The following is a 27,214-nucleotide window of genomic DNA, read 5'->3' on the forward strand; positions in this document are numbered from 1 at the left end:
AATTCATACAGACAAAAAATAGAGTGGTGATTTCCAGGGACTAAGAGGAAGGAGGAATGGGGGTTAATTATTGTTTAATGGGTACAGAGTTTAGTTTGAAGAGATAAGTTCTGGACATGAATAGTTGCACAACAATGTAGAGATACTTAATGCCACTGAACTATATATCTAACTAGAGGCCCAGTGCATGATTGAATCATGCACGTGTAGGGTCCCCTACATGCTTTCGCTTTTCGCGGTGGAGCTGGGTGCCTGTCTGCTCCGGCACCAGCGGACAGGCACCCAGCTCCACCACTTTTGATGGTCCGCGGCCGCTGAGGGGGGCTACCACGGACACCTGGCTACCCTGCCGTTGAGAGGCGCAGCTGGGTGTCCGCGGCAGGCCCCCTCAGCGGCCGCGGATCTGGCCGTTTGAGAGGCACAGGGGGCGGGAGTCCCGCCCCCTGCGCCTCTCAACAGCAGGGTAGCCCCCCTCAGTGGCAGCGGATCCATGCCTCTCAATGGCCAGATAGGCCACCCCGAGTCCCGCCCCCCAGCCTCCCGCCGCCCAATCGTGGGCGTAGCGGAGTGATGGTAATTTACATGTTACTCTATTATTAGATAGGATAATGGTTAAAATGGTAAATTTTATGTTATGCATACTTTACCACAATAAAAAAAATGATGCAATAGATTTAAAAACAATACAAAAGATCAATGAAATCAAGAGCTGGTACTTTGAAAAGATAAACAAGATTGATGAGCCTTTAGCCAGACTCATCAAGAAGCAGAGAGAGAAGACTCAAATAAATAAAATTGGAAATAAAAGATGGGAAGTAACAACTGACACCACAGAAATACAAAGGATTGTAAGAAAATACTATGAACAACTATATGCCAAAAAACATGGGTGAAATGGACAAGTGCCTAGAAACATACAATCTTCAAAAATTCAATCACAAAGAATCAGAAAACCTGAACAGACCAATAATAACTAAAGAAATTGAAGCAGTGGTCAAAAAAGTCCAAGCAAACAAAAGTCCTGGACCAGACCGCTTCACTGGGGAATTTTATCAAACATTCAATGAAGAACACCTATATCCTCCTCAAACTATTCCAAAAAATTCAAGAAGAAGGAAGATTTCAAAGTTAATTTTACTAGGCCAACATTATCCTAATTCCAAAACCAGATAGACAATACAAAGAAAGAAAATTACAGGCCAATATCCCTCATGAACATAGATGCTAAAATCCTTAACAAAATATTAGCATATCAGATCCAGCAATATATCCAAACAAAACAAAACAAAACAAAAAACATACACCATGACCAAGTGGGATTTATTTCAGGGATGCAAGGTTGGTGTTGGGGAGCACAGGAGACTTGGTTAGAAAGTCTGTAAGGACGAAATTCCAAAAAGGGAAGTTGGCTGAAGGCGGCTACCCCTTTATCCGAATTCTGACTTAGGGGAGTTGGCCAAAGGCAGCTGCCCCTAATTGTTCCTTGACCTTTCCAAACAAGTCTGTGCACGTGCAGACCCTTGGGTATTTACCGGAATCTTTATGCTTAATCTTTAGGTGTCCTTGCTTAAAGGACATTGCAGACACATCGTCCTCCCAAGATTACTTACCCTACTGATTATCTCTAAAAGATAAACTTTATCTCAAACTGCTGTTACAATAAAAGCCTGAAGAGGCAGGCGATCAAGGCTGTCTAGTTCCTTTAGCCAGGCAGTCCCTTAGCCCTCTCTTTCACAGCAAACCTGTGTCAGAGTAATCATTCATCCATTGCTCAAGGTCTGTTGGTCAGCCCTGGCAAAGGTCGGTACAACATTCTTAAATCAATAAATGTGATAGATAAAAATCATATGATCATTATCAACAGAAGTAGAAAAAGCATTTGACAACATCCAGCACCCATTTTAAAAAATATATTTTTATTGATTTCAGAGAGGAAGAGAGAGGGAGAAAGAGACAAACATCAATGATGAGAGAGAATTATTAATCGGCTGCCTCCTGCATGCCTCAGACTGGGGATTGAGCCCACAACCCAGGTATGTACCCTAACCGGGAATCAAACCCTGACCTCCTGGTTCATAGGTTGACATTCAACCATTGAGCCACATTGGCCAGGCCTGGGACCCATTTTTGAAAAAAACTTTCACCAAAGTGGGAATAAAAGGATCATACATCAACATAATAAAGGCCATATATGACAAACCTACATCTAACATCATACTCAATGGGCAAAAACTAAAAATGTTTCCCCTAAGAACAGGTATAAGACAGGGATGTCTGCTTTCACCTCTCTTATTCAACATAGTGTTGGAAATCTTAGCTACAGAGATCAGACAAGAAGAAGAAATAAAAGGCATCCAAATTGGAAAGGAGGAAGTAAAGCTGTCATTATTCACAGATGACATGATATTGCACACAGAAAATCCTAAAGACTCCACCAAAAAACTACTAGATTAATAAAGGAATTCGGCAAAGTAACAGGATACAAAATTAACATCCAGAAATCTACAGCATTTTTATACACTAATAGTGAACTCTCAGAAAGAGAAAATAAAAAAGCAATCCCATTACCATTGCAACAAAAAAATTAAGATACCTAGGAATAAACTTAACCAAGGAGGTAAAAGACATGTACTCAGAAAACCTATAGGACACCGAAAAAAAAGAAATAGAGGAAGATATAAACAAGTAGAAGCATATACTGTGTTCATGGGCTGGAAGAATTAACATCATTAAAATGTCCATACTACCCAAAGCCATCTATAGATTCAACACAATCCCTATTAAAATACCAATGGCATATTTAACATAGATCTAGAACTAATAGTCCAAAAATTTATATGGCATCAAAAAAGACCCTAAATAGCCACAGCAATCTTGAGAAAGAAGAACAAAGTTGGAGGAATCACAACACCTGATATACATTACAAAGCCACTGTAATCAAAGGAGCCTGGTACTGGCAAAAGAATAGGCATATAGATCAATGGAACAGACTAGAGAACCCAGAAATCAACTCAAGCCATTACACTCAATTAAATATTTGACAAAGGAGACAAAGGCCTACACTGGAGTAAAGACTGTCTCTTCAGTAATTGGTGCTGGGAAAATTAGCAACATGCAAAAAAATTAAAAATAAAAATGAAACTAGACCACCAACTTACACCACTGACAAGAACAAATTCAAAATGGATAATAGACTTAAATATAAGTTATGAAACCATAAAAACCCTAGAAAAAAACATAGACAGCAAAATCTCAGACATCTCACGTAGCAGAATTTTCACCAATACATCTAGTAGGGCAAGAGAAATAAAGGAAAAGAATAAGCAAATGGGACTACATAAATCTAAAAAGCTTCTGCACAGCAAAAGAAACCAACAAAATGAAAAGGGAGTCCACTATATGGGACTCATTAATGATACATCTGATAAGGGATTAATCTCTAAAACAAAGAACTCATACAACTCAACAAAAGGAAGACAAACAATCCAATTAAAAGTGAGCAAAGGACCTAAATAGACACTTCTCCAAAAAGAACATGCAGGTGGCTTAGAAACATATGAAAAAATACTGAACGTCACTCATCATCTGAGATGCCAATTAAAACTACAAAGAGGTATCACCTCATACCTGCCAGAATGGCTACTATCAATAAATATACAAATAATAAGTGCTGGCAAGGATGTGGAGATGAACTCCGCTGGTGGGAAGGCAGACTGGTGTAGCCACTATGGAAAACAGTATGGAGCTTCCTCAAAAAATTAAAAAGGGAACTGCCATTTGACCCAGTGATCCCACTTCAAGGAATATATCCTAAAAAGACAGAAACACCAATCAGAAAGAATACCTACATCCCTATGCTCACAGCAGTGTTATTTACAATAGCTAAGATCTGGAAGCAGTCCAAGTGCCCATCAGTACATGAGTGGATAAAAAAAGATGTACATTTACACAATGGAATACTAGGCAGCTGTAAAAAAGAAGGATCTCTTACCCTTTGAGCCAGCATGGAGGGACCTGGAGATTATCATGCTAAGTAAAATAAGCCAGGCAGAAAAAGACAAATATCACATGATCTCACTTATATGGGGAATCTAATGAACAAAATAAACTGACAAACAAAAATAGATCCAGAAACATGGAAGCGTGTAACAGACTGACAAATCTCAGAGGGAAGGGAAAGAAGGGATGGCGGGAAGAGATTAACCAAAGAACTTATATGCATATATGCATAGCCCATGGATACCGACAATAGTGTGGTAAAGGCCTGGGGTTGGGCAGGAGCCACATGAGTGGGCAGTGAGTGGAGAAAAGGGAGAAAGGAACATCTGTAATACTCCCAACAATAAAGATACATTTTAAAAAGTTTTAAGTTCCAAACTTAAAATACATAAAATGTGAGTCCAATCTCTAAAAACCATACGAAAGTATGTTTAAAGAGCTATTCAATCTTATTTATATAAATTGAAGGTTCCAACTTACCATCTAGGAAATACCCCATTCTCCAAACTTGTTGTTTGGCTGCGTCGCCAACGTCTCTGGTAGCTGCTGGCACAACTTCGGGTAAGTGAGGAATTTGGGGAGGGAAATGGCGTAATAAGCAAGCTGCTGAGAGATGCTGTCAAATCAGAATAAGAACAAGTATAAGTCAATTACAACTAAGCAAAAAGACCAATTTCTTTTTAACAAATTTAAGAGCAGTGACTCAAATTTTCCATTTTGCTTCATGAGTCTCTAAAATGTCCATTTAATAACATAACTGTTGGAACAAGGTCCCAGAAGAGAAAAATCATATTTTAACAGTGTGTTGGCAAGAGACTCTGAGACAATCCCTCTTGACATGCTTATCCCCAGCACCACCCCAGGAGAAAATGCTACTGTGAAACAAAGCATTATCTCTTATCTCTTTGGCCATGAGACTACCCTTTAGCTTAGCTTAACCCTTAGACCTTAAATTAAAAGAAATATGATGTGTTTCAATTTTAATGCTGTAGTTGGATTTTAAGAACAAAAATAAGTGTCTAAATGTCACTTAAAGATGTCACTTAAAAGTACTCATAGATAACTTGTACACAGATAGTCAAGTAAGAGTCTCGACTATATCTACCCAGTTCCAAAAAAAAAGAGGTAATTCCTATCACCTGCTCTCTGAAGCATCCTAATGGTTGACAGACACACTCCAATAGAGGCCACCATGGTTATTATTGCTACTAGAGGCCCGGTGCACGAAATTCATGCGGGGGGGGGGGGGGAGGGTGTCCCTCAGCCCAGCTGCACCCTCTCCAACCTGGGACCCCTCGAGGGATGTCCGACTACCCGTTTCGGCCCGATACCAGTAGGATCGGGCCGAAACGGGCAGTCAGACATCCCTCTCACAATCCAGGACTGCTGGCTCCCAACTGCTTGCCTGCCTGCCTTCCTGATTGCCCCTAACTGCTTCTGCCTGCCAGCCCGATCACCCCCTAACCACTCCCCTGCCAGCCTGATTGATGCCTAACTGTTCCCCTGCCAGCCTGATTGCCCCTAACTGCCCTCCCCTGCAGGCCTGGTCACCCCTAACTGCCCTCCCCTGCAGGCCTGGTCACCCCTAACTGCCCTCCCCTGCAGGCCTGATCGCCCCCAACCTCCCTCCCTTGCAGGCCTGGTCCCTCCCAACTACCCTCCCCTGCTGGCCTGATTGCCCACAACTGCCCTCCCCTGCTAGCCTGATCCCTCCCAACTGCCCTCCCCTGCTGGCCATCTTGTGGTGGCCATCTTGTATCCACATGGGGGCAGCCATCGTGTGTTGGAGTGATGGTCAATTTGCATATTACTCTTTTATTAGATAGGATAGAGGCCTGGTGCACCGGTAGGGGCCAGCTGGTTTGCCCTGAAGGATGTCCTGGATCAGGGTGGGGGTTCCCTTGGGGCATGGGGCGGCTTGGGCGAGGGGCCTGTGGTGGTTTGCAGGCCACACCCCCTGGCAACCCAAGCGGAGGCCCTGGTATCTGGGATTTATTTATCTTCTATAATTGAAACTTTGTAGCCTTGAGCAGAGGCCTGGGCCGGCCAGGGTGTGCTGGAAGCTTGGCTTCCTCCATTGCTGGGGAAACCCAAGCCTCCTGCTTGCTCTGTGGCCGCAGCCATCTTGGTTGGGTTTATTTGCATACTCACTCCTGATGGGCTGATGGGTGTGGCTTGTGGGCATAGCAAAGGTATGGTCAATTTGCATATTGCTCTTTTATTAGACAGGCTAATCCCATAACTGGGAATTATTCTCTTCTTAAAACCCTTCTCTGCAATCTAAAAGTTCTATTTCTTGCCTAGGTTTAATAAACTACAACTCTATTTTTCCTTGGGCTAGGAATGATCTCCTCCTTCCCACTTGATACACAGAGAAAAAGACATTAAGGGCTTGCTTTTCATTTGGCAATACTTTTAGATTTCCATCTTCATGATTATAACCACATACTAAAAATTTATAAAGTAATCTAAAACAGGGAGTTATTATTGTCATCTATGAAAAGGTACATGCCACATGATATATCATGTTAGATACCAGGACTGAAAACTAAAGAGACTGACCTTATAAAGATTTGTTCATCTGAATTTTCTGACAAATTCAATGATAAAGGGGAGAGGCTTTAACTACCATGCAAACATCTGATCCACCAATGAATTAATTCTAAATTCCTTTCTTGAAAGATCACATTTTATCAATTAGTATCATAAAACTTTGTAAATTAAGGTAAGACTGGGTATGTATAACAAATGTAGGTAGGTATGGGTTTAGTGAAAAAACAAATGCTAGTCTAAATTTTGAAAAGCTATGTTTTACTAAATTCTGAAATTAAAAATAACCCTATTAGAAAAAAAGAAAAGACACAATTAAATGGCATATGTGAATTTAATGGCTTGAAGAAGCCTTACGGATCAATCTAGCTAGGTCCTTCAAATTATAACTGCAGAAAATGAAGTATAGAGATATGAAATTCTCACCTCTAAAATGCTGGATAAAATAATGAGAATTAAATTCCAGGCACAGAAGAAAAAACTATATAATATAGAAGCAAGGGTATTAAGAGAAATATACTCTCAATTAGTTCCAAAGAACAAAATATAGAATTTGAAATGAAAGGTGAGATTATTTGAAAGATGTAGACTTTTCATATTAGATTAGTGTTTCTCAGCTCTAGCTATCCATCAGAAATAGGTATTGAAGTTTTTCATGTTGTTTTGTTTCTCAAATATGGATGCCTAAGACTTTTTCTAGGCTAAATCAAAGTGTTCAGGCATCTGAAAAATTTTTTTGAGACTTCATTTTTCTAACGCAAATGTAGGGATTACAATATATGGTTAAGTATGGACAATCAATTTGGATAGCAGGGACATATGTGATGACACACATGGATTACCACAGTGAATAAAGTTTCTCACACCTAACAATAACTCAAGCCTAAGATTACTCCTTTCACTTATGCTGATCTCTGAGCCCTGACAGACACGTTTCCTTTTAAACAGACTATCTTTCTTCCATGCCTTTGCCTGGATAATGCTAATTATTTTTCAAGACATAACTCAAGTATCATCCCTCTGTCCCTTGCCCGGGCTGTTAGGTTTCCTTTATCTGGGTCTAACACAGAATGCATCACATAATGAACCATTACAGATAATTGTCCTGACTGTTCTCTCATTAGACTCTGCTCCTTAAGGTAGAATCTGGGCTTTTCTTTTTAAGCCTCACCTTGTTTCAACAAAAGTTTGTGAGACAAATTTGGAAGAGTCTACATTTGGAAAAAAAAAAAAGTGTAACATTAGTTCAAAATGCTTAAGTTATTCTGGGCAAGAGATAGTCTAACCCAGTGATGGGCAACCTTTTGAGCTTGAGTGTGTCAAACTTCGCCAAAAAACTGAGCATAACTCAGGTAGTGTGTCACTTTGAGGAAAAAACATTATTTCGCAAATGTTTCATCCTCAGCATGTGGCCGCTCAGCGGCCGCATGTCATCAGAAATGGCTACGCGTGTCATAGGTTCGCCATCACTGGTCTAACCATTCAAACTTTAGTTAGGAAGAAGCAGATATAAGCAATGTGTTTTTCTACTATACTATCTAAGCAGTCTCTTGAGCAATGGTTTTTTTCTTGTACTGGCTAAGCCTAAGCTAATATACATTCATCTAGGCCAAGCATGTCAAACTCATGGTCCACAACGAATATTTTGGGGGCCCAGCCAATATAACGGTATGTGAGAAACGTTTTAATAAAAATTTCTTAATTTTTACAATATCCTGTTATACATAATTATTAATAACAAACTACAACGTTCTCTAATGACTGATTACTATATTCGTGTTGCATTCATTCCCCTTACACACCTTACATGCAGGCACAATATTTCTCTCCACTAATACTAGCAGCGAATATTTTAGCATCCAATTGCCACATCATTAGTCTTGTACTGACTTATTTGGTGTGTGCAACAGGAAATAGTTCGCTTTTGGAGAACAATAAAAATAGGTTTATTTGCGTTACACTTATTAATTTGTGCAGTTATTCAGTGTCAGGTAAGTTAATGTTCAAGAAAAAATATTAATTTTAATTAGAATGTTCTATTATTTTACATTAACGATTACTCATTTATTTCAGCCCTTTGTATTCAGCATATCTCTATTGAAATAAACCTATGTTTCTGTGACAACTGAAGCTTTTGGGTTTTTTTTGCGGCCCACATAAACTTAAACCTTCTTTATTTGGCCTGTGTTATTAGCCTTTGAGTTTGACATGAATGATCTAGGCCAGTGGTCAGCAAACTGCAGCTCGCGAGCCACATGCGGCTCTTTGGCCCCTTGAGTTTTTAGCAAAGGCCAGCTTAGGAGTACCCTAATTAAGTTAATAACAATGTACCTACCTATATAGTTTAAGTTTAAAAAATTTGTCTCTCAAAAGAAATTTCAATCATTGTACTGTTGATATTTGGCTCTGTTGACTAATGAGTTTGCCGACCACTGATCTAGGCCATGCTCCACCAGGCACATTTAATAATATAAGTGAAATATTTTAAATTAATATATTTCTCTCTACTGTTTCTAAAATTATCTTGTAATATCAATATAACAAGCTGTATACATAAAATTAAAGAATAAAGGCAAAGATAAAAAAGAAAATCAATGTCAGCTAACAATTATCTCATAAAAAAACTGAATTAATACATGAACCTGGCATTACCAGAGCGTGCTATGCCACTGTCTCTGTCCTCATTCAACTCTCTTCCAGGCATGTCCATTGGATTGCTGTGAACTGTGAATCAAGACAAGACTGTCAGTTATAAAATATATTGCTATTCAAATTGACGATGTTCCTTTTAAATAGCAAACTCAATCATGCTCATCTCATTGCATTCCTTTATTTTTTCAATAGCATGGCACAAACCCAACACCAAGAGCTATTACTCAGCTGAACAAGCTTTAAGATCTATCTAATGATCTCACATATAATATGAAAATAATCTATAAAATATAAAGCAAGGGTGATTAAAATAAGTATTTTAGAAGCATATTTAATGACATAGCAAGATATTCACAATATAGTATTAAATTTTATAAAAGGAAGCTACTGAACAGTAAGAATGGTGACTGCTGGGCATATGATAGTTCACGCTATTATTCTGCCTGTAACAATTTATGTTTAAAAATCTGCATTATAAAAATTTTAAGAAAACTATTTGAATAATATGATACCATCTTTGTTTAAAAAAAAAAAGGGGGGGGTGGTTATTCCTGACTGACAGATGGTTAACATTTTTTGCCTATTATCACATTTCCCAAATTTTCTATAACAAATATGTACTGTTCATATCTCATATTTGTAAGGAAAATAAATATTAATTAAAATAAGAAACTGAATAGAACTTCCTGAATACTGAAGCATGAACACACTCACTCTACAATGATATAAACAAATATGCTCATATATGCCTTCTACAGAACAATTATAATAATGCTTGTTCATCTAAATCTTAGCTCCAAGAGAAATCATTTTTATGAATTAGTGTAGATCAGAAATTTTACAATAATAATAAGATATGATATTTTCTGCAATTGGTGAACTATGGTACAAAAGCTACTCAGCCATGGAAACAAGATAGTATCACATTAGAAATTCTAACTGGATTATAATATTTATACTAAATTTTGGTTTGGAATTCTAAAGTTAAAGTCATTATTACATAATGAGATAAGAAGTGAGAAACACTGAAATTCATAACAATGTCAATTCCACTGATAAGTTTCTGGAAATTTCAAGAACATATTCAGTAGAAATAAATTATGTTCTTGCACTTCCTAAGCAATGTTTTCTTAACCAAAACCTCTATATTTATTTACTCTCTTGTTTCCACAGCTTAACTACAGATTCTAGCCACTGGGTCACACCAACTAGTCTACCCACACCGCACATCGCAAACCTGCAAAGAAAGAGGCGCTCCTGATCAGGCGGAGCGGACCCTGTTCAGAGAATGCCCGCCTGGGGCTGCAGAACTGTGAAAGACCTACATGGCAAAAATGTAAAATACATGTGAAAGAGAGCTGTTAGAGAAGCTGCAGTGTATCAGGAATAAAAGGTGAGCTAAAGCAGCACAAAAGCAGACCAACATATATGAATAGAAACTTTTAAACTTTTTTGAAACAGGATGGTTTCCCTCTGGTCATGGCAAACATAATTTCATGCCAATTTACTAATAAATTTGTATAAAATAAAAAAAATAAACTTCTACTATATAAGGTAAAAATTATTTTAAATGTTCAATGCTTTCTAATATAAAACAATCTTTTTTTAATTTGTTGGGGTGACATTGGTTAATAAGGTCATACAAGTTTTAAGTGTACATTTCTATGATACATGATCTGTATACTGCATTGTGTTCACCACCTAAACAATCTTTTTAAAGAGCCAAAAAAGCACAGTAATGTTATCTGTATAAGTTGGCACTTGCCAAATAAATTTATATTTTTAAAAGTCAGTTTTAAAACGACAGTGTTATCCTGCAATGGCAGTAAGGAGAAACCACCTAAATGCTTGGCTTAGAAAACAAAACACAACATACAACAAAGAACAAATACAGAAAAGGAATCTATTGACAAATAAGTATAAAAATAGTTTTTTCTAACCTAGTAATAAGTTACAACATAATGGAAAAAAACACACTTCCTAGACTAGGAATCAGCCACTAAGGAAGCAGGCCACCAATACAGCTTGTCAGTCAGGGCCAGACTCCAGGCTGTTCAAAAAACTCGGCAACTACAGACTTGACCAAGAGAAAATTATAGTCTAAAGACCCAAAAAGAGCAACATTACAGCCTGGAAGCAAGCAGCCAGGTTACGGTTACTCTTTTTAAAAATATATATGTATTTTTATTAACTTCAGAGAGGAAGGGAGAGGGAGAAAAAGACAGAAACATCAATGATGAGAGAGAATCACTGATCCTGCCTCCTGCACACCCCACACTGGGGATCGATCCTGCAACGCGGGCATGTGCCCTGACTGGGAATCAAACTGTGACCTCCAGGTTCGTAGGATGGGGTACCTGTTACTCTTAATCAAGATGGCCTAAACTGTCACCCAGGAGGTTTACCTAGGATAGAATAGGGAACTTTCTGTCTAAAAAGTGACAAATGTATCTTTCAAATTGCTAACAGATATTTTCTATAACAAAAATTTCTACAATTATAGTACATATGCAACAATTCTTCCATGTTTCATTGTTCAGCTTTCTTCAGTTCTCCCTTCAAAATGTATCTGCGCTCTTTAAACTCCTCCCCTGCCTGCCTCTTCCTTAGTCTCAGCATACAACTGTCTCCTACAGTCATATGCAGATGCATATGTATGTAGGCACACACAGAATTCACCAGATGAGAACTCACCTTTTCCTACCAACCTACCTCCAAACTTAATCAAATTCTCACCTATTCTTGCCCCTTTCATGCCTGAGCAGTAATAATAGGTAACATTATTCAAACCTTACTATGTGCTAGGGATTTATTCAGTGAAAAATCCTACGAGGTCCTTCCTTACCTCCCTTCCAAAACTAACTTTTCTAAATCAGCCAGGACCTTCAAAAATCTTATTTGGCCAAGTATCACATCATCCTCTAACCTCATCCTCCTTTTCCACCAACATTTAAACACAGTCAAAAAACTCTTCTACCTTCTAACCATATATCTAATCCTATAGTTCCATAGTTCTTAAAATGTGGTCCAAAGGCCCCCAGGAAGTCCCTGGAACACTTTCAGAGGGTTGGTGAATACAACCCATTCTAACTACGTATCAGTATGAGACTGGATTTTCTTTCTTTCCTTCTTTTTTTTTTTTTTGAGACTGGATTTTCTTAATGCACTTCAACCAAAACAACATATCACAGGAGACTGAATACAGAAGTAGATATGAGAATCTAGCTGTCTTCTAGTAAGTCAGACATTTAGGAGATTTACAAAAATGTAAAACAATGCCACTCTTCTAACTAAATTATTTTTGTCTTGGAAAATAGTTATTTAAAAACACGTTATTTACATTAACATGAAAGGGGTTATTAGTGTCATTTTTTAACGAATTACTAAATAAATATTTTGAAATTTTCTGCTTTAGTTTCTAATATAATATATATCAACAAATGTGACCAATATAAACAAAAGCTCTCCGTGGTCCTCAACAATTTCTAAGTGTTTAAAGGGATCCCAAGATCATAAATTTGAGAACCACTACTTACATCTTGGAAAAGAGACTAACTTCTGAGTCTCTCCTCAACTCTGAAACTGTTCACATACGCCATCAAAAGCCTTCCTGTTGCTTAATGCAATCCATACTATCTTATATTACCTTACAGCGCATTTGATGCTGACTCCCACTAACTATAAATCCACTGAGGTAGAAACTGTGTCTGGTTTACTACTATATCCTCAGGGCCTAGCAGAGTGCTTGGCATAAAATAGGCACTTGATAAGTATTTGTTAATTAATTGGAAATATAAATAAAATAAGAAATGGTGCTCAAATATTCTTGATTCACAGTAAGAATGTACAAATAAAAGCTGTTCAGTATTTAAAGTCTGTACTGTTAAATAAATTTTCTATTCTATAACTGAGATGAGTATATCTAGCATCTATAGTATAATTAGTTATAATTACTTATAATTACTTTATAAGTACTTATAATTACTTTATAAGTAATAATGAATTTATATTAGTAAAATATATAGCTTTTAATAAGCCCTTTGAGCTTTGAAAAGTGTCAATTATAAAGAAAAAAGATTCAGTCATTTCCTTGTCACATCTTTACTTTGTTAAAGCCAATGAAATAATCAAGTTAGGAAAAAGCAGAACTTCTATTTTTCTATAAAATATACACACTTTGTGAAGCGCATGTCTGACACTATAGCCCACAGTGGGTGCTTAACAAATGGTTGCCCATTTGAATGAGTTATAAAAAATAATATAATGTTATACTGTTCAAGTTGGAAGTAAAAACTATTTTCTACCAATTCATATAAGTAATACATATTTATTTAAATTAATTATAAATAAAAATTATCACTAAACAGGGAAGAGAGAAATATTCATTCTACTCTAACTGCTGTCTACTCTGACATACTGAAGTTCTCTATTCACTGGAAATATGGTCAGCAGCAATTTAGTTGTTTTCTAGGATAAAGCAAATGACTAGAAATGTTAAACAGTTTGTCACTTTGCAATGTTTAACTTAAATAATTACAACAATCAACTAACCAAATTACTAAATAAGTTGTTACTCTAATAAATCTTTTAAAGAACATCAACTTTGAATATCTTCTCATTTGAATTACATGTCAAAATGAGTACCATTTAAAATTAACTTTTATTGTTAGGGAAGAGAGAAAGGAGAAAGTATAACTAAAACCAGGCTTCCTCAGATGGCTTTTCAAAGATGCATCAAACTTAAAAACAAATTTGATAGATCTTTATCAATTCTCTCTTTTCAGATACAAAATAAACATTATGCTCTAATATATAAAAATTATATTTTCCAAATAATAAAGATATATATATATATATACTTATAATTTAAAAGCCTTTTCCACTTCTAGTATTTGAAACTCTTTGGTCTTATAAAAGATCTACATTATCAAGAAAAAACTACAAATCCCTGTTATACTGTTAACATTTTTAAAACTTACAAAACCAAAGGAAGCACTTATTTACCTATATTTCCAAGTAGTCCATTAATAACTGTGTTACTGTCAGCCTTTAATGTACTGTTGTCCTGATTGATGAATTCAAGACTATCTTGCAACCTAAAGGGAAGAAGAAAAAAATATAAATTCCAAATTCATTATATGCTCCTAATGGCCCTTATTTGAATATTCCAATGAAATATTAGTGTGTAACAGTTTTTTAAATTTCCCTATTAGTACTAGAAACAAACTAATAATTTTAATCATCCTAAGGGCTAAATCCAGCCAGCTGCCTGATTTTGTAAATAAAGTTTTAATGGAACACAGCCACATCCATTCATTTATGCATTGCATATGGCTGTTTTAATGCTACAATTGCAGAGCTGAGAAATTACAACATACTGTCTGGCTCACAAAAACAAAAATATTTACTATCTGGACCTTTATAGAAAAACTAGTAGCCCATTTACAGGAAGAATCCTGCAAGCGGCCGCTGAGGCCATGTGCGCTGCCGCTGCTGCCGCTGTTGAGGCCGCTGCGCCTGCACCCCCGCGCCGCTGCCGCCTGCCCCTCTCTTCCCCACCCCGCCCCGCCCCACCGGGCTTTCCCTCTGGCAGCCACCTTGCTTTCTGCTTTTCCTCCCTCTTCCTTCCAAGTTGTCTTCAGTCTTCACTCCTCCCTCCCTCCGCGTATGCAAATTAACCGCCATCTTTGTTGGGTAATTTGCATACTCGCCCTGATTGTCTGGTGGGCGTGGTTTGTCTGGTGGGCGTGGCTTGGGCGTAGCAAAGGTGCGGTCAATTTGCATATTACTATTTTATTAGGTAGGCTATTGCTGACCCAGATTTAAATTACAAACTTTCCTCTCATATTTTGACCCTGAAAATATTTTCTAAACTTCTGTCAGGAATAAAAAAGGAAATGAAAAAAGAAAATCAACCAAATATCCAAAAAGTATCTCTAGTCCACACATCATAAATGGCCTATATTACTTTTTTTAGTAAATTATTCAAATAACAAAAATAAAATCACTTTATGCATTTAATCCAAAGTATTATTCTTTAGTATTTTAAGAAATATCAATTAGAACTTAGAAAATATAAAGGAACTGAGGGAATAAGAGCTAAAGTCAGACGTGACTATGTAGGATCTCTAATTTCTAATTTAGTATTAAACTCTTAAAATTTAGTACCTTTGGCATCCATGATAGTATAAAAAAAATCTTTCCCTTTCATTTCTAAAAGTTAAGTCTTTTTAAAGTATTGACAATAAATAGAAGCTTTAAAGAATTTCCCTCATTCAGAGTTGGCTTCTTGCTATCTCTTGCTGCTTTTGACTTGGGGTGCCCCAATGGTTTCTGATCTGGAACCTGCAGAATCCCTCCCTAGGGTCCACTACCACTTCTTGCTAGCCCCAGTCCTTCATTAATAGGTTCTGGCATGTAGCCCATTATCCTGATATCAGCTTCATTATTCTAATCTTGGCAATGATCCAATATAATAAGAGGTAATATGCAAATTGACCCATCACTCCACCACACAAGATGGCCACCCCCATATGGACACAAGATAGCCGCCACAAAATGGCTGGCAGGGGAGGGCAGTTGTGGGCGATCAGGCCAGCAGGGGAGGGCAGTTGGGAGGGACCAGGCCTGCAGGGGAGGGCAGTTGGGAGAGACCAGGCCAGCAGAGGAGGGCAGTTAGGGGTAACCAGGCCTGCAGGGGAGGGCAGTTAGGGTTGACTGGGCCAGCAGGGGAGGGCAGTTGGGGGTGACCAGGCTAGCAGGGGAGGACAGTTAGGGGTGATCAGGCCGGCAGGGGAGGGCAGTTAGGGGCAATCAGGCCGGCAGGGGAGCAGTTAGGTGTCGATCAGGCTGTCAGGCAGAAGTGGTTAGGGGCAATCAGACAGGTGAGTGCTTGGGAGCCAGCAGTCCTGGATTGTGAGAGGGCAGTCGGACATCCCTCAAGGGGTCCCAGATTAGAGAGGGTGCAGGCTGGGCTGAGAGACACCTCCTCCCCCAGTCCCCCCGTTGACAAATTTCGTGTATCTGGTCTCTAGTCAATATAATAAAAGCCTAAGCAACCGTTATGGTAGAACGACCAGAATGACTGGTCGCTATGATGCGCACTGACCACTAGGGGGAATACGCTCAATGCAGGAGCTGCCCTCTGGTGGTCAGTGTGCTCCCATGAGAAGCGCCACTCAGCCAGAAGCCGGGCTCACAGCTGGCAAGAGCAGCAGTGGTGGTGGGAGCCTCTCCTGCCTCCACGGCAGTGCTAAGGAGCAGCAAATCAAGCAGTAAGGAGCAAGGGATCACGGATTGTGAGAGGGTGGAGGCTGGGCTGAGGGAAACCCCTCCCTCCCAGTACACAAATTTCGTGCTCCAGGCCTCTAGTAATTTATAATATCTTTGTGCCCTACCATGTGGCTGGCCTAGGTCACTCTTAATTGCTGGGTTAATCTGCAGGGGGATCTAAAAACTGAAGAGCACAACCTCCACATGCACTGCAAAATGGAAAATCAGCATGTCAACGTAACATGGAAATGCATTCAACATTTTACTTCCAGGTATAGCTCCAAGCAAATTAGAGAAAGAGAAATCACATTTCCTGTTCTTCAACTAAACTCAAATGAGGAAGCAATCTGGCCTCCATACATGGAGTGGCTGGATGGGTAAAAAAAACAAAACCCAACAATATGCTGCCTACAAGAGATTCACTTCAGCTTTAGGAACACACACAGGCTCAAGGTGATGGGGTAGAAATAGACATTCTACGCAAGTGGAAACCAAAAGAGAGCAGGGGTAGCTATATGTCAAACAAAATAGGACTTTAAGCCAAAAAACGGTAAAAAGAAACAAAGATGGTCATATAAAAAGGGGGTCAATTCATCAAAAAGATATAGCAATCATAACATCAGAGTATCTAAACATATTAAGCAAATACAATCCGATCCAAAGGAAGAAATAGACAATGCAACAATAAAGGATTTCAATACCTTACTCTCAATAATGGATAGATCATCCAGACAGAAAACCAACAAGAAACATTGACTTGAACCATGCTTTAGACTAAATGGTACTAAAAGACATATACAGAATATTCCATTCAACAACAGTAAAAAACACATTCTTCTCAAACACAGATGAAACACTCTCCAGAACAGATCACAAAACAAGTCTCAGAAAATTTTAGAAGACTGAATCACACCAAGTATCTTTTCTGACCATAAGTTTATGAAAACTGGAAATAAAAAACAGAATGAAAGCTGGGAAATTCACAAATATGTGGAGATTTTTTAAAATGCTCCTAAAACAACCAATGTGTCACAGAAGAAATAAAAAAGAATATCGAGGAATATCTTGAAACAAATAATATGAAAGTACAGCATATCAAAACGTGGGATGCTGCAGAAAAGAGTTCTAAGAGGAAAGTTTATAGCAAAAAAAATAAAAATAAAAATAAATGACTACATTAAAAAGCCAGAAAGATCTCAAATAATCTCACTGTACACCTCAAGGAACTAGAAAAGAACAAATTAAGTCCAAAGTTATAAAAAGTAAGGAAACACAGTAAGAAGCCACTTAACATCAGTAAGTTCTGCAACTTTAAGCAAAAACGATGTATAATAAAAAGAAACAAGAGTTTGGTTCTTACAGAATCTCATCAAAGCCATAGTAAAAAAACATTGACCAAAATGGCATTATTCAAGCACCTGCTATTAACGAAAATCAGAGGGGAAATAAAGTAGAGACCAGAAAAATAATAGAAAATATCAATAAAACTAAGAGCTGGTTTTCTGAAGATACACAAAGTTGACAAGTCTTTCACTAGACTAATTTGGAAAGAAAGAGTCAGGTCTAAAATAAGTAAAATCAGAAATGAAATAGAAGACATTACAATTAATACCACAGAAATAAAAAGGATCATAAGAGACTACTACAAACAATTACATGCCAACAAACTGGATAACCTAGAAGAAACTAATAAAGCCCTAGAAATATACAACCTACTAAGACTTGATCATAAAGAAATGGAAACTCTGAATAGACCAATAGTAAGGAGATGAATTGGTAATCCAAACTTCCCAAAACAGAAAAGCCCAGGACCAGATGATTTCACTGGTAAAGTCTACCAAACATTTGAAGATAAATCAATGCCAAATCCTCAAACTCTTCCAAAAACCGAAGAGGAGAGAACACTCCCAAACTCATTTTATGAGGCCAAAATTACCTTGACACCAAAGCCAGATAAAGACACAAGTAAAGACCAATATCCCTGATGAATATACAGGCAAAAATTCTCAACAAAATATTAGCAAACCAAATTCAGCAGTGCATTAAAGGATCAATCGACATGATCACATGGAATTTATCCCTGGGATATAAGAAAGGTTCAACAAATGCAAAGCAATAAATGGGATACACCATATTAATAGAATGAAAAGTGAAAACCATATGATAATCACATTAGGGGCAGAAAAAGCATTTGACAAAATACAACATTTCATTAAAAAAGCAAACCCTCAACAAAGGAAGTATAGAAGAAGCATATTTCAACATAATTGCATGTGGCAAACCTAAAGCCAACATCATTCTCAAAGGTGAAAGGTTGAAGGCTTTTCCTTAAGATCTTGAACAAGAAGGCAAGAATGCCTACTATCACCACTCCTATTCAATACTAGAGGCCCGGTGCATGAAATTCTTGCGCTCGGGGGCTGGAGGGTGGGGAGGGAGGGAGGGGGTTCCTCAGCCTGGCCTGTGCCCTCTCATAGTCAGGGAGCCCTCGAGGGATGTCCGACTGACAGCTTAGGCCCGCTCGGAAATCCTTAGTGCTGCCACGGAGACGGGAGAGGCTCCCGCCACTGCCACTGTGCTCGCCAGCCATAAGCCCGGCTCAGGGCTTCTGGCTGAGTGGCACTCCCCCTGTGGGAGAGCACTGACCACCAGGGGGCAGCTCCTGCATTGAGCTTCTGCCCCCTGGTGGTCAGCGTGTGTCATAGCAACCCATCGTTCCGCCTTTTGGTCAATTTGAGTATTAGCTTTTTATTATATAGGACTAGAGGCCAGGTGCATGAAATTCTTGCACGGGGGTGTGTGTCCCTCAGCCCAGCCTGCACCCTCTCCAATCTGGGACCCCTCGAGGGATGTCCGACTGCCCATTTAGGTGGGATTGGGCCTAAACGGGCAGTCGGACATCCTTCTCACAATCCAGGACTGCTGGCTTCCAACTGCTCGCCTGCCTGCCTGCCTGATTGCCCCTAACCGCTTCTGCCTGCCAGCCTGATCACACCCTAACCACTCCCCTGCCAGCCTGATCGACACCTAACTGCTCCCCTGCTGGCCCAATTGCCCCTAACTGCCTCCCCCTGCCGGCCTGGTCGCCCCCAACTGCCCTCCCCTGCAGGCCTGATCGCCCCCAACTGCCCTCCCTTGGCAGGCCTGGTCCCTCCCAACTGCCCTCCCCCGCTGGCCTGATTGCCCACAACTGCCCTCCCCTGCCGGCCATCTTGTGTCCACATGGGAGTGGCCATCTTTGACCACATGGGGGCGGCCATCTTGTGGTCAAATTTGCATATTACCTCTTTATTATATAGGATAGTACTGGAAGTACTAGCCAGAATAATCAGGCAGAAAAAATAAAAGGCATCCAAAGAGGAAAAAAAGTAAAACTTTTTGCAGATGATATGATCTTATATATAGAAAATCGTAAAGACGTTACAAAAAAAACCTGCTAGAACTAATGAAAAAATTCAGTAAAGTTGCAGGATATAGTCAACATACAGAAAACAGTTCTATTTCTATATGCTAACAACAAAATATCTGAACAAGAAATAAAAAATTCACTGTGATTTCTCTTCTGGGAATTTATCTGAAGAAACCCTAAACACTAATTCAAAGGAACATATGTACCCCAATTTTCATTGCAGCATTATTTATAACAACCAGGATTTGGAAGCAGACAAGTGTCCATCAGAAGATGAGTAGATTTAAAAACTGTGATACATTTACATAATGGAATACCACTCTGCCATAAAAAGGAAGAAAATGTTACCCTTTGTGACAGCATGGATAGATCTGCAGAACATTATGCTAAATGAAATAAGCCAGTCAAAGAAATAAATGTTTTACTCATATGTGGAATTTAATGAACAAACTGAACTACCAAGCAAAACAGAGACTCAGATGGCAGGCAGACAGCTTGGGAGGAGGAGGGATTGAGCAAAAAAGAAAAAAAAGAGAACTCATGGACATGGACAACAGTATGGTGATTGTGTGATTGCAGGGGTGGAGGTGGAAGAGGGCACAGAGGGGACAAAGGGTGATGGAAGAAAGAATATAAAATAAACATTTTGAAAAAATCACTCAGCTTCAAAAACAACACAATAGCATCAAAAACAATAAAATAGGAAGAAATTTAAGAAAGGAGGTAAATGATCTCTACAATGAAAACTACAAGCCTTTGTTGAAAGAAACTGAAGATGACACAAACAAATGGAAAAATACCCCATGTTCATGAATCAGAAGAATGAATATTGTTAAAATGTCCCTATTATCCAAAGTCATCTATAGATTCAGTGCAATCCCTATCAAAATTTCAGTGGTATTTTTCACAGAAATACAATTTTTAAAAATCTTAAAATTTGTATAGAGCCTGGCCTGTGTGGCTCAGTGGTTGAGCATCAACCCATGAACCAGTTCGTCACAATTCAATTCCCAGTCAGGGCACATGCCCGGGTTGTGGGGTTCCATCTCCAATGAGGGGCGTGTAGGAGGCAGCCCATCAATGATTCTCTTTCATCATTGTTGTTTCTATCCCTCTCTCCCTGAAATCAATAAAAAAATATTTTTAAAAAAAGCTGTACAGAACCACAAAAGACCCTGAATACCTAAAGCAATGTTGAGAGGAACAAAGCTACAAGCATCACACTTCCTAATTTCAAACTAGACTACAAAGCTACAGTAATCAACAGTATGATACTGGCATAAAAATAGACACATAGAACAATGGAACAGAATTGAGAGCCAAGAAAAAACCCACATTTACAGGGTATGGCAAAAGTAGATTTATAGTTGTGAGTATGGGAAACAGAGGTTATTCTTGTATTATTATTTATTAATTAGTGTATTATTTTCCATACTAATAATTATATTAAACCTACTTTTGCCTCACCTTGTAGAGCATGCAGATTATAGCTAATAATACTGTATTATATACTTAAAAGTTGCTAGGAGAGTACATCTTAAATGTCCTTACCACAAAAAAATAAATACAAGTATGTGATAGGATGAAGGTGTTAGTGTTAGTGCTATGATGGTAACCATTTTGCAATGTAAATGTATCAAATCAACACCGTATATACCTTAAATTTACACAATGTTTTATGTCTGTTATAGCTCAATAAAGCTGGAGGGAAAATCTGACTTCCATAAACTTTCAAACTTAAGGGAGCAGTCTGTTAGTTTCATATTTTGCACATCTTAAATGACTCATTTCTCCCTGCATCCATAACTACTTACGTATTAAGACTCCCACAGATGCTGCTGCCAGTCCTTGCAGTAAAAACTTTGCTAAGCATAAGCTGTGGAGGGGAACTAGGAAAAAAAAAGAGAGGGACAGAAAGAGATCAAAACTAGAATACAAGAACCTTTTCAATTTATTATAAGTGAAAAATATATAACTCAGATTTCACAGCAGTCACAACAGCCATGAAGCAGCACTAAACCTACAGAAAATTATAAATTGAGTAATCTGACATGCTCAATCTGAGTGAAGACTATATGAAAATTCAATTATCTTAAAAATATTAACTATTCTAAATGGATTCATTAAGAAAAAAATCAGAAAATCCCTTACCGGATCTGATGAATTTTTAAGGTGGATCCTTTGTAGCTCATTGCTACTGAGCCAAACATCATCTCTCCAAGCATATTGGCATCAGAAGAGCACCGAGAACCCTAAACAATGACCATAACATTAATAAAATTTTAAGATTTAAAACCTTATGACTATTTAAAATATTGATTTTTATTAAAAATTCCTTTGCTATAGATGTACATAATGGTTTTTTAAGTGATTCTACACTGTTCTACAGCTTGATTTTCTTCATTTTACAATGTCTTATAGATCTAACCATATCGCTATACATGGATTTCTTTTAACAGCATTCTACTGCATGAAAATACCAAAGTTTATCAAGTCAGCTCCCTTTACTGATGGGTACGTAGGTAACTGCTAGATTTTTGCTATTACAAATAATGCTCAAATGAGCATTAATAACCACATCTTATGCGTATGTAATATTTCTCCAGGAGAAAACTGTAATTCATAGAACTTGTAGAATAACATTTACCACTCCTACTGTGCAAAATAGGCATTCATAAATGGGGTAATTTATTATTTTTTTTAAAAAAAGGACTTATTTGAAACATTGGAATATCTTGTATTCAAAGAACTGATCAAAAAGTTATTTCTTTCCATTTTTCTTTAACTGTCTTCATAGGAGTCAGAAAAAAACTAAAAATTGAATTCATCCATTTGGTTACTATTTAGATACTGTGGCAAATATCACTAATTACCTATCAAATATCTATTCCTTATATTTTGAAGTGCTATTTGTTTCAGGGCAGGAACGTGCCCTGAAAAAAAAAAAAAAAAAAACGCATTTCAGAGCTGCCTCTATAAATAGGAGATTTAAGGTTGGTTTCTATATTCAATGGGTGAAACTAATGGCTAGAGCAGCAGCTTTCAGAACTATCTACTTATAGGCCTGGTCAATGAGATACAAATGGAAGTCACTGGAGATGGAGATGCCGTATTAGAACCACAAGGCAACAAGTACATTAATTCTGTATAGGCAGAAAGATAAGGGAGTCTTGGTTACCATGAAACCCATTATATACCATACTTCTTGTCATGTGATAAAAATAATCCTTAATTTGCTTAAGTCACTGTTATAGAGGGTGTCCCAACACAATTCCTAACTGATTTATATAATAACACAACGAGGAAGATGACATAAATAATACAATAAATGATGATTATTCACAAATTTCACTAAAACCATTCTATTGTGGAAAATCAATAATTTGAAGTTTTAAAAAAATACTTAAAAGATTCTTCTGATGATAATAAAGTGATAACGACCCCTCTCCCGCCCCCCACTTTACAAGTGGAGGCCAAGGAATATATCTGGACATTATTTTTCTTTTTATATTGTGACTCTGCTCACTTACTACCTATTTGGGATTTAAAAATCTATATACTGGCATTTTTGTTACCTTGCTTTCTTTTTTAAAAAAACAACAACACGTTTTTATTGATTTTAGAGAGAGGAAGGGAGAGGGAGAGAGAGATAGAAACATCAATAATGCATGATAACGATTGGCTGCCTCCTAGACACCCCCTACTGAGGACCAAGCCCCCAACCCAGGCATGTGCCCTGACCAGAAATCAAATCATGACCTCCTTATTCATGGGTTGATGTTCAGCTACTGAACCACACTAGCCAGACTGTCACCTTTCTTAAAAAGACATCTTCAGCTTGCACCCTGATCAGGCCCAGGAATCAAGCCTGCAACCTAGATACGTGCCCTTTACCAGAATAAAACCCGGGGCCCTTCGGTCTGCAGGCCGATGCTCTATCCACTGAGCCAAAACTGGATAGGGCTATATTGTTCCTTGTCTTTCTCAGTGCTGTAGTCAATCTTTTTTTTAATAAAAGCACAAAGCTCATTTTTTTAAAAATCACTTCTGATTTGCCTAGCCTAAGATTAAACTTTTATTTCAAGACACAGAGTTCTGGGTACTACGAACAAAATTTTAGAAGCAGGGTAAAATAATTTTTTTTATAATCAAGTAGTTTGGTTGTTGTTTTTACAGATCAATGCCACATCTTATTGTCAACCTAAATTGCTTATGGCTAATGACAGAAATGAAAGCCTTCTTTTACAAGCTCATTTTTGCTATATAATGTTCTATTTGCCTGAAATCACATTTTATCAAGTGTAGAACTATATACCATAATAATTCAATACCTTCTTGGTAAAAATGCAGATTTCCAGGACCATACTAAAACTATCAAGACTATCTGGGTGCATGACCTGGGAATCTGTACCTTAAAAAAGAAAATTTTGCTCGGCCAGTGTGGCTAAGTGGTTGAGCGTCAACCTATGAACCAGAAGACATAGACAGGGGCATATGCCTGGTTGGCAGTTCAGGGCATATGCCCAGGTGGCAGGCTCAATCCCCAGTGTGGGATGTGCAGGAGGCAGTTAATCAATGATTGTCATCATTGATGTTTCTCTCTCTCCCTCTCCCTTCCTCTCTGAAATCAATAAAAATACATTAAAAGAAAATCTCTAGGGATCTTGGTGCAAAATGAGTTACAATCACTCACTACTTTAGGGTTTCTAAAATCTGAATCCATTTGCTAAAATTAATTTTTAACTGCATTATATCAGAAAGGCAAGTTTGCACAATTGGTCAAATTAGAAAATGTCCAAATTAGCATACATATGAAGATGTATTTATAGCACAGCACTATTAGGAAATTGTTAAGGTATCCTGCTAAAGATGAAGAAGGAATATAGGAGGGCAGGAGGGACTATATAGTACCTCCTAGTATCTGACCTTAATAACTTTGGAGTTCTTCATATAATACTGTCACATTGATTTGGTATAAGGGCCAGTTTCCATACAAACATAATTATCTAATTACAAACAATTAAAAAGCACAGTATTCCATTTTGGTACCCCTAAATATAAAATACTTGTCCCTCATTCATGCAAGCTTGGCTGACACAAATAAATTCATATTTGCTTAGTATGATAACAAATACTGATATTATGTAAAATATAGCAAGTTTATGGAGAAGTTCCTATGTAGTTACTTGTTTAATTCTGTTGGTTTGTTAATCCTCGCTTGAGGATATTTTTCCAATGATTTTTAGAGAGAGTGGAAGAGAGAGGGGAAGACAGAGAGAAACATCTATGTGACAGAAACACATTGACCGGTTGCCTCTTGCACAAGTCCCAACCAGGACCTAGGCCGGGGAGCAGTCTGCAACCAGAATACGTACCCTTGACCAGAACTGAACCTGGGATGCTTTGGTCTGCAGGCTGACATTCTATCCACTGAGCCAAACCGGCTAGGGCTAATTCTGTATTTTAAGTGTAACATTACTTTTTTTTTTTTTTTTTTGGTAACATTACTTTTGAAAAATAAAAAGTGCACATTTCCAATTGTGTATACTTCAAATCATACTTTAATTTCATACTACAGCTGAACGGTGTAATTATTTTATATTTAACTTCATATTTTAATAATTAAAAAGTATATAAAATAAGAAATTATTCTGGTAGCCCAAAAAAAGCTGAAGTGGGAAATAAAGGGTAAAGAAAATACCCCTGCTACCTATGCCTATAGTTCTCTGTACTTCCCCTACCCTAAGATTTAGCTAAGTACGTAAACTTACTTGTTTAATTATCTGCCTCCCCAACTAAAAGGTAAGCTTCAGGAGGGTAAAAGTAGTCCATGTTATATCCCCAGTCCCTAGAGTAGTGCACAACATATTGTAGGTACTCAAAAATATTTAGGAATGAATGAACGAATAAATGACATCAGTGATCTTACCTGGTACTTAGGACACTGTTCTTTTACATCAGAAGATGAAGTAATAGAACTATCCAAAGAGGAAGAACTGTCTCCTCCAGGTTTCAGTTGGCAGCATTTCCCAAACACTTTAACTTGAGCATCACTACAGAGTTTCTGAAATTAGAGACATTATCCCCATTTATATTTTAACTGATTTTTAACCATACATAAATCTAATTATAGCATAAAAACCTTTGCAAATCCAAAAGAGAAATAATTCAAAATACCATAACCTTAATGTAATGACTATTTGCATTTTACTGTATTCTCTCCAATACTGTTTACTATTCTTTATCTCATTAACTATAATTACTTGAGAAGTTTGTATCTTACTTTTCTCAACAACATTTTTAAATCACTAGAGGCCTGGTGCACGAAATTCATGCACGCGGGGGGTGGGGGGATCCCTCCGCCCGGCCTGTGTCCTCTCACTGTCCGGGAGCCCCACGATCAATCGCCCAAAAGAGGTCGGCCCCGCCCACCCAGGTGGGGCTCCTCAATGGACCGCCCCAAAGAGGTAGGCCCTGCCCACCCGGCCGGGGCTCCACAATGGCTTGCGCCCACAGCTCGCCGGTTGGTGGCCTAGGCCTCCCTCTTTGGGGCAATCATGGAGCCCTCCCGATTGATCGATCACCCTGCCGGCTGGTGGCCTGGGCCTCCCTCTGCAGGGCGATCATGGGGCAATGGCCAGGCCCCCGACCAATCACATCGCACCTGCCTTGGCTGGCCTGGCGCCAGTGGGTGTCATAGCGTGGTCGTCCTGCTGTTCAGTCGTTTGGTCGATTTGCATATTATGCTTTTATTATTATAGACTAGAGGCCCGGTGCATGAATTCCTGCAGGGGTGGGGTCCCTCAGGGTGGCTTGCAGGGAATCGGGCTGAAATCCACAGTCCAACGCCGCCTGCCGCTCCTGTTCATCCTGGCACTGCTGCGCCTGTAGTGGACTTGTGCTGTCATAGCGACACTCGCCAGCCATGAGCCCTGCATCTGGTGCCTGTCCCGAGGGCTGGGATGCGATTGGCCCTCTGGGCAGGCGGTGGGATGCCCTTGCTGGCTGGCGATCCAGATCTGTCCCACTGACATTTGCGCTGGTTGTCAGAGGCCACATGGTGGCTACTTTTATATCATTTCTTCCTTGTGGAGCATCTAGGGAGGGGAAGCAGCCATGGTGCCCAAGGCCAACTTCCAGGAGGTGCCTGACCCGTTCTCTGGAGATTGGACCTGCAGGACTACTGAGGGTGTGAGTGGCTGCCGCCTGGCTGGTGAGCTGTGGGGACGGGTCAGTCAGTTGAGTGGCGGTCTGGTTTTGGGAGCAATGACCACCAGGGTGGTCAGTGCGTACCATAGCAAACAGTCGACCGGTCGTTCGGTCACTTAGGC

General features: G+C 38.7%; 1 protein-coding gene across 3 annotated transcripts in view; it reads right to left on the minus strand.

The window, feature by feature from the left end:
• FNIP1 (folliculin interacting protein 1) overlaps positions 1-27,214 on the minus strand; it is a 102,506-nt gene that overhangs the window by 36,188 nt on the left and 39,104 nt on the right. For 2 of the 3 annotated variants that reach the window (XM_079773205.1, XM_079773203.1), the window contains exons 3-9: positions 25,813-25,947; positions 22,035-22,135; positions 21,698-21,772; positions 14,207-14,298; positions 10,440-10,523; positions 9,203-9,274; positions 4,481-4,616 (exon numbers count right to left, since the gene is read on the minus strand). In XM_079773205.1, the coding sequence (XP_079629331.1) occupies positions 4,481-4,616; positions 9,203-9,274; positions 10,440-10,523; positions 14,207-14,298; positions 21,698-21,772; positions 22,035-22,135; positions 25,813-25,947 (695 nt within the window). The remainder of the gene's footprint in view (positions 1-4,480; positions 4,617-9,202; positions 9,275-10,439; positions 10,524-14,206; positions 14,299-21,697; positions 21,773-22,034; positions 22,136-25,812; positions 25,948-27,214) is intronic. The other variant, XM_079773204.1, reaches the window with a different exon arrangement.

This window comes from Cnephaeus nilssonii (assembly GCF_951640355.1).
Source record: "Cnephaeus nilssonii genome assembly, chromosome: 5".
Taxonomy (NCBI): domain Eukaryota; kingdom Metazoa; phylum Chordata; class Mammalia; order Chiroptera; family Vespertilionidae; genus Cnephaeus; species Cnephaeus nilssonii.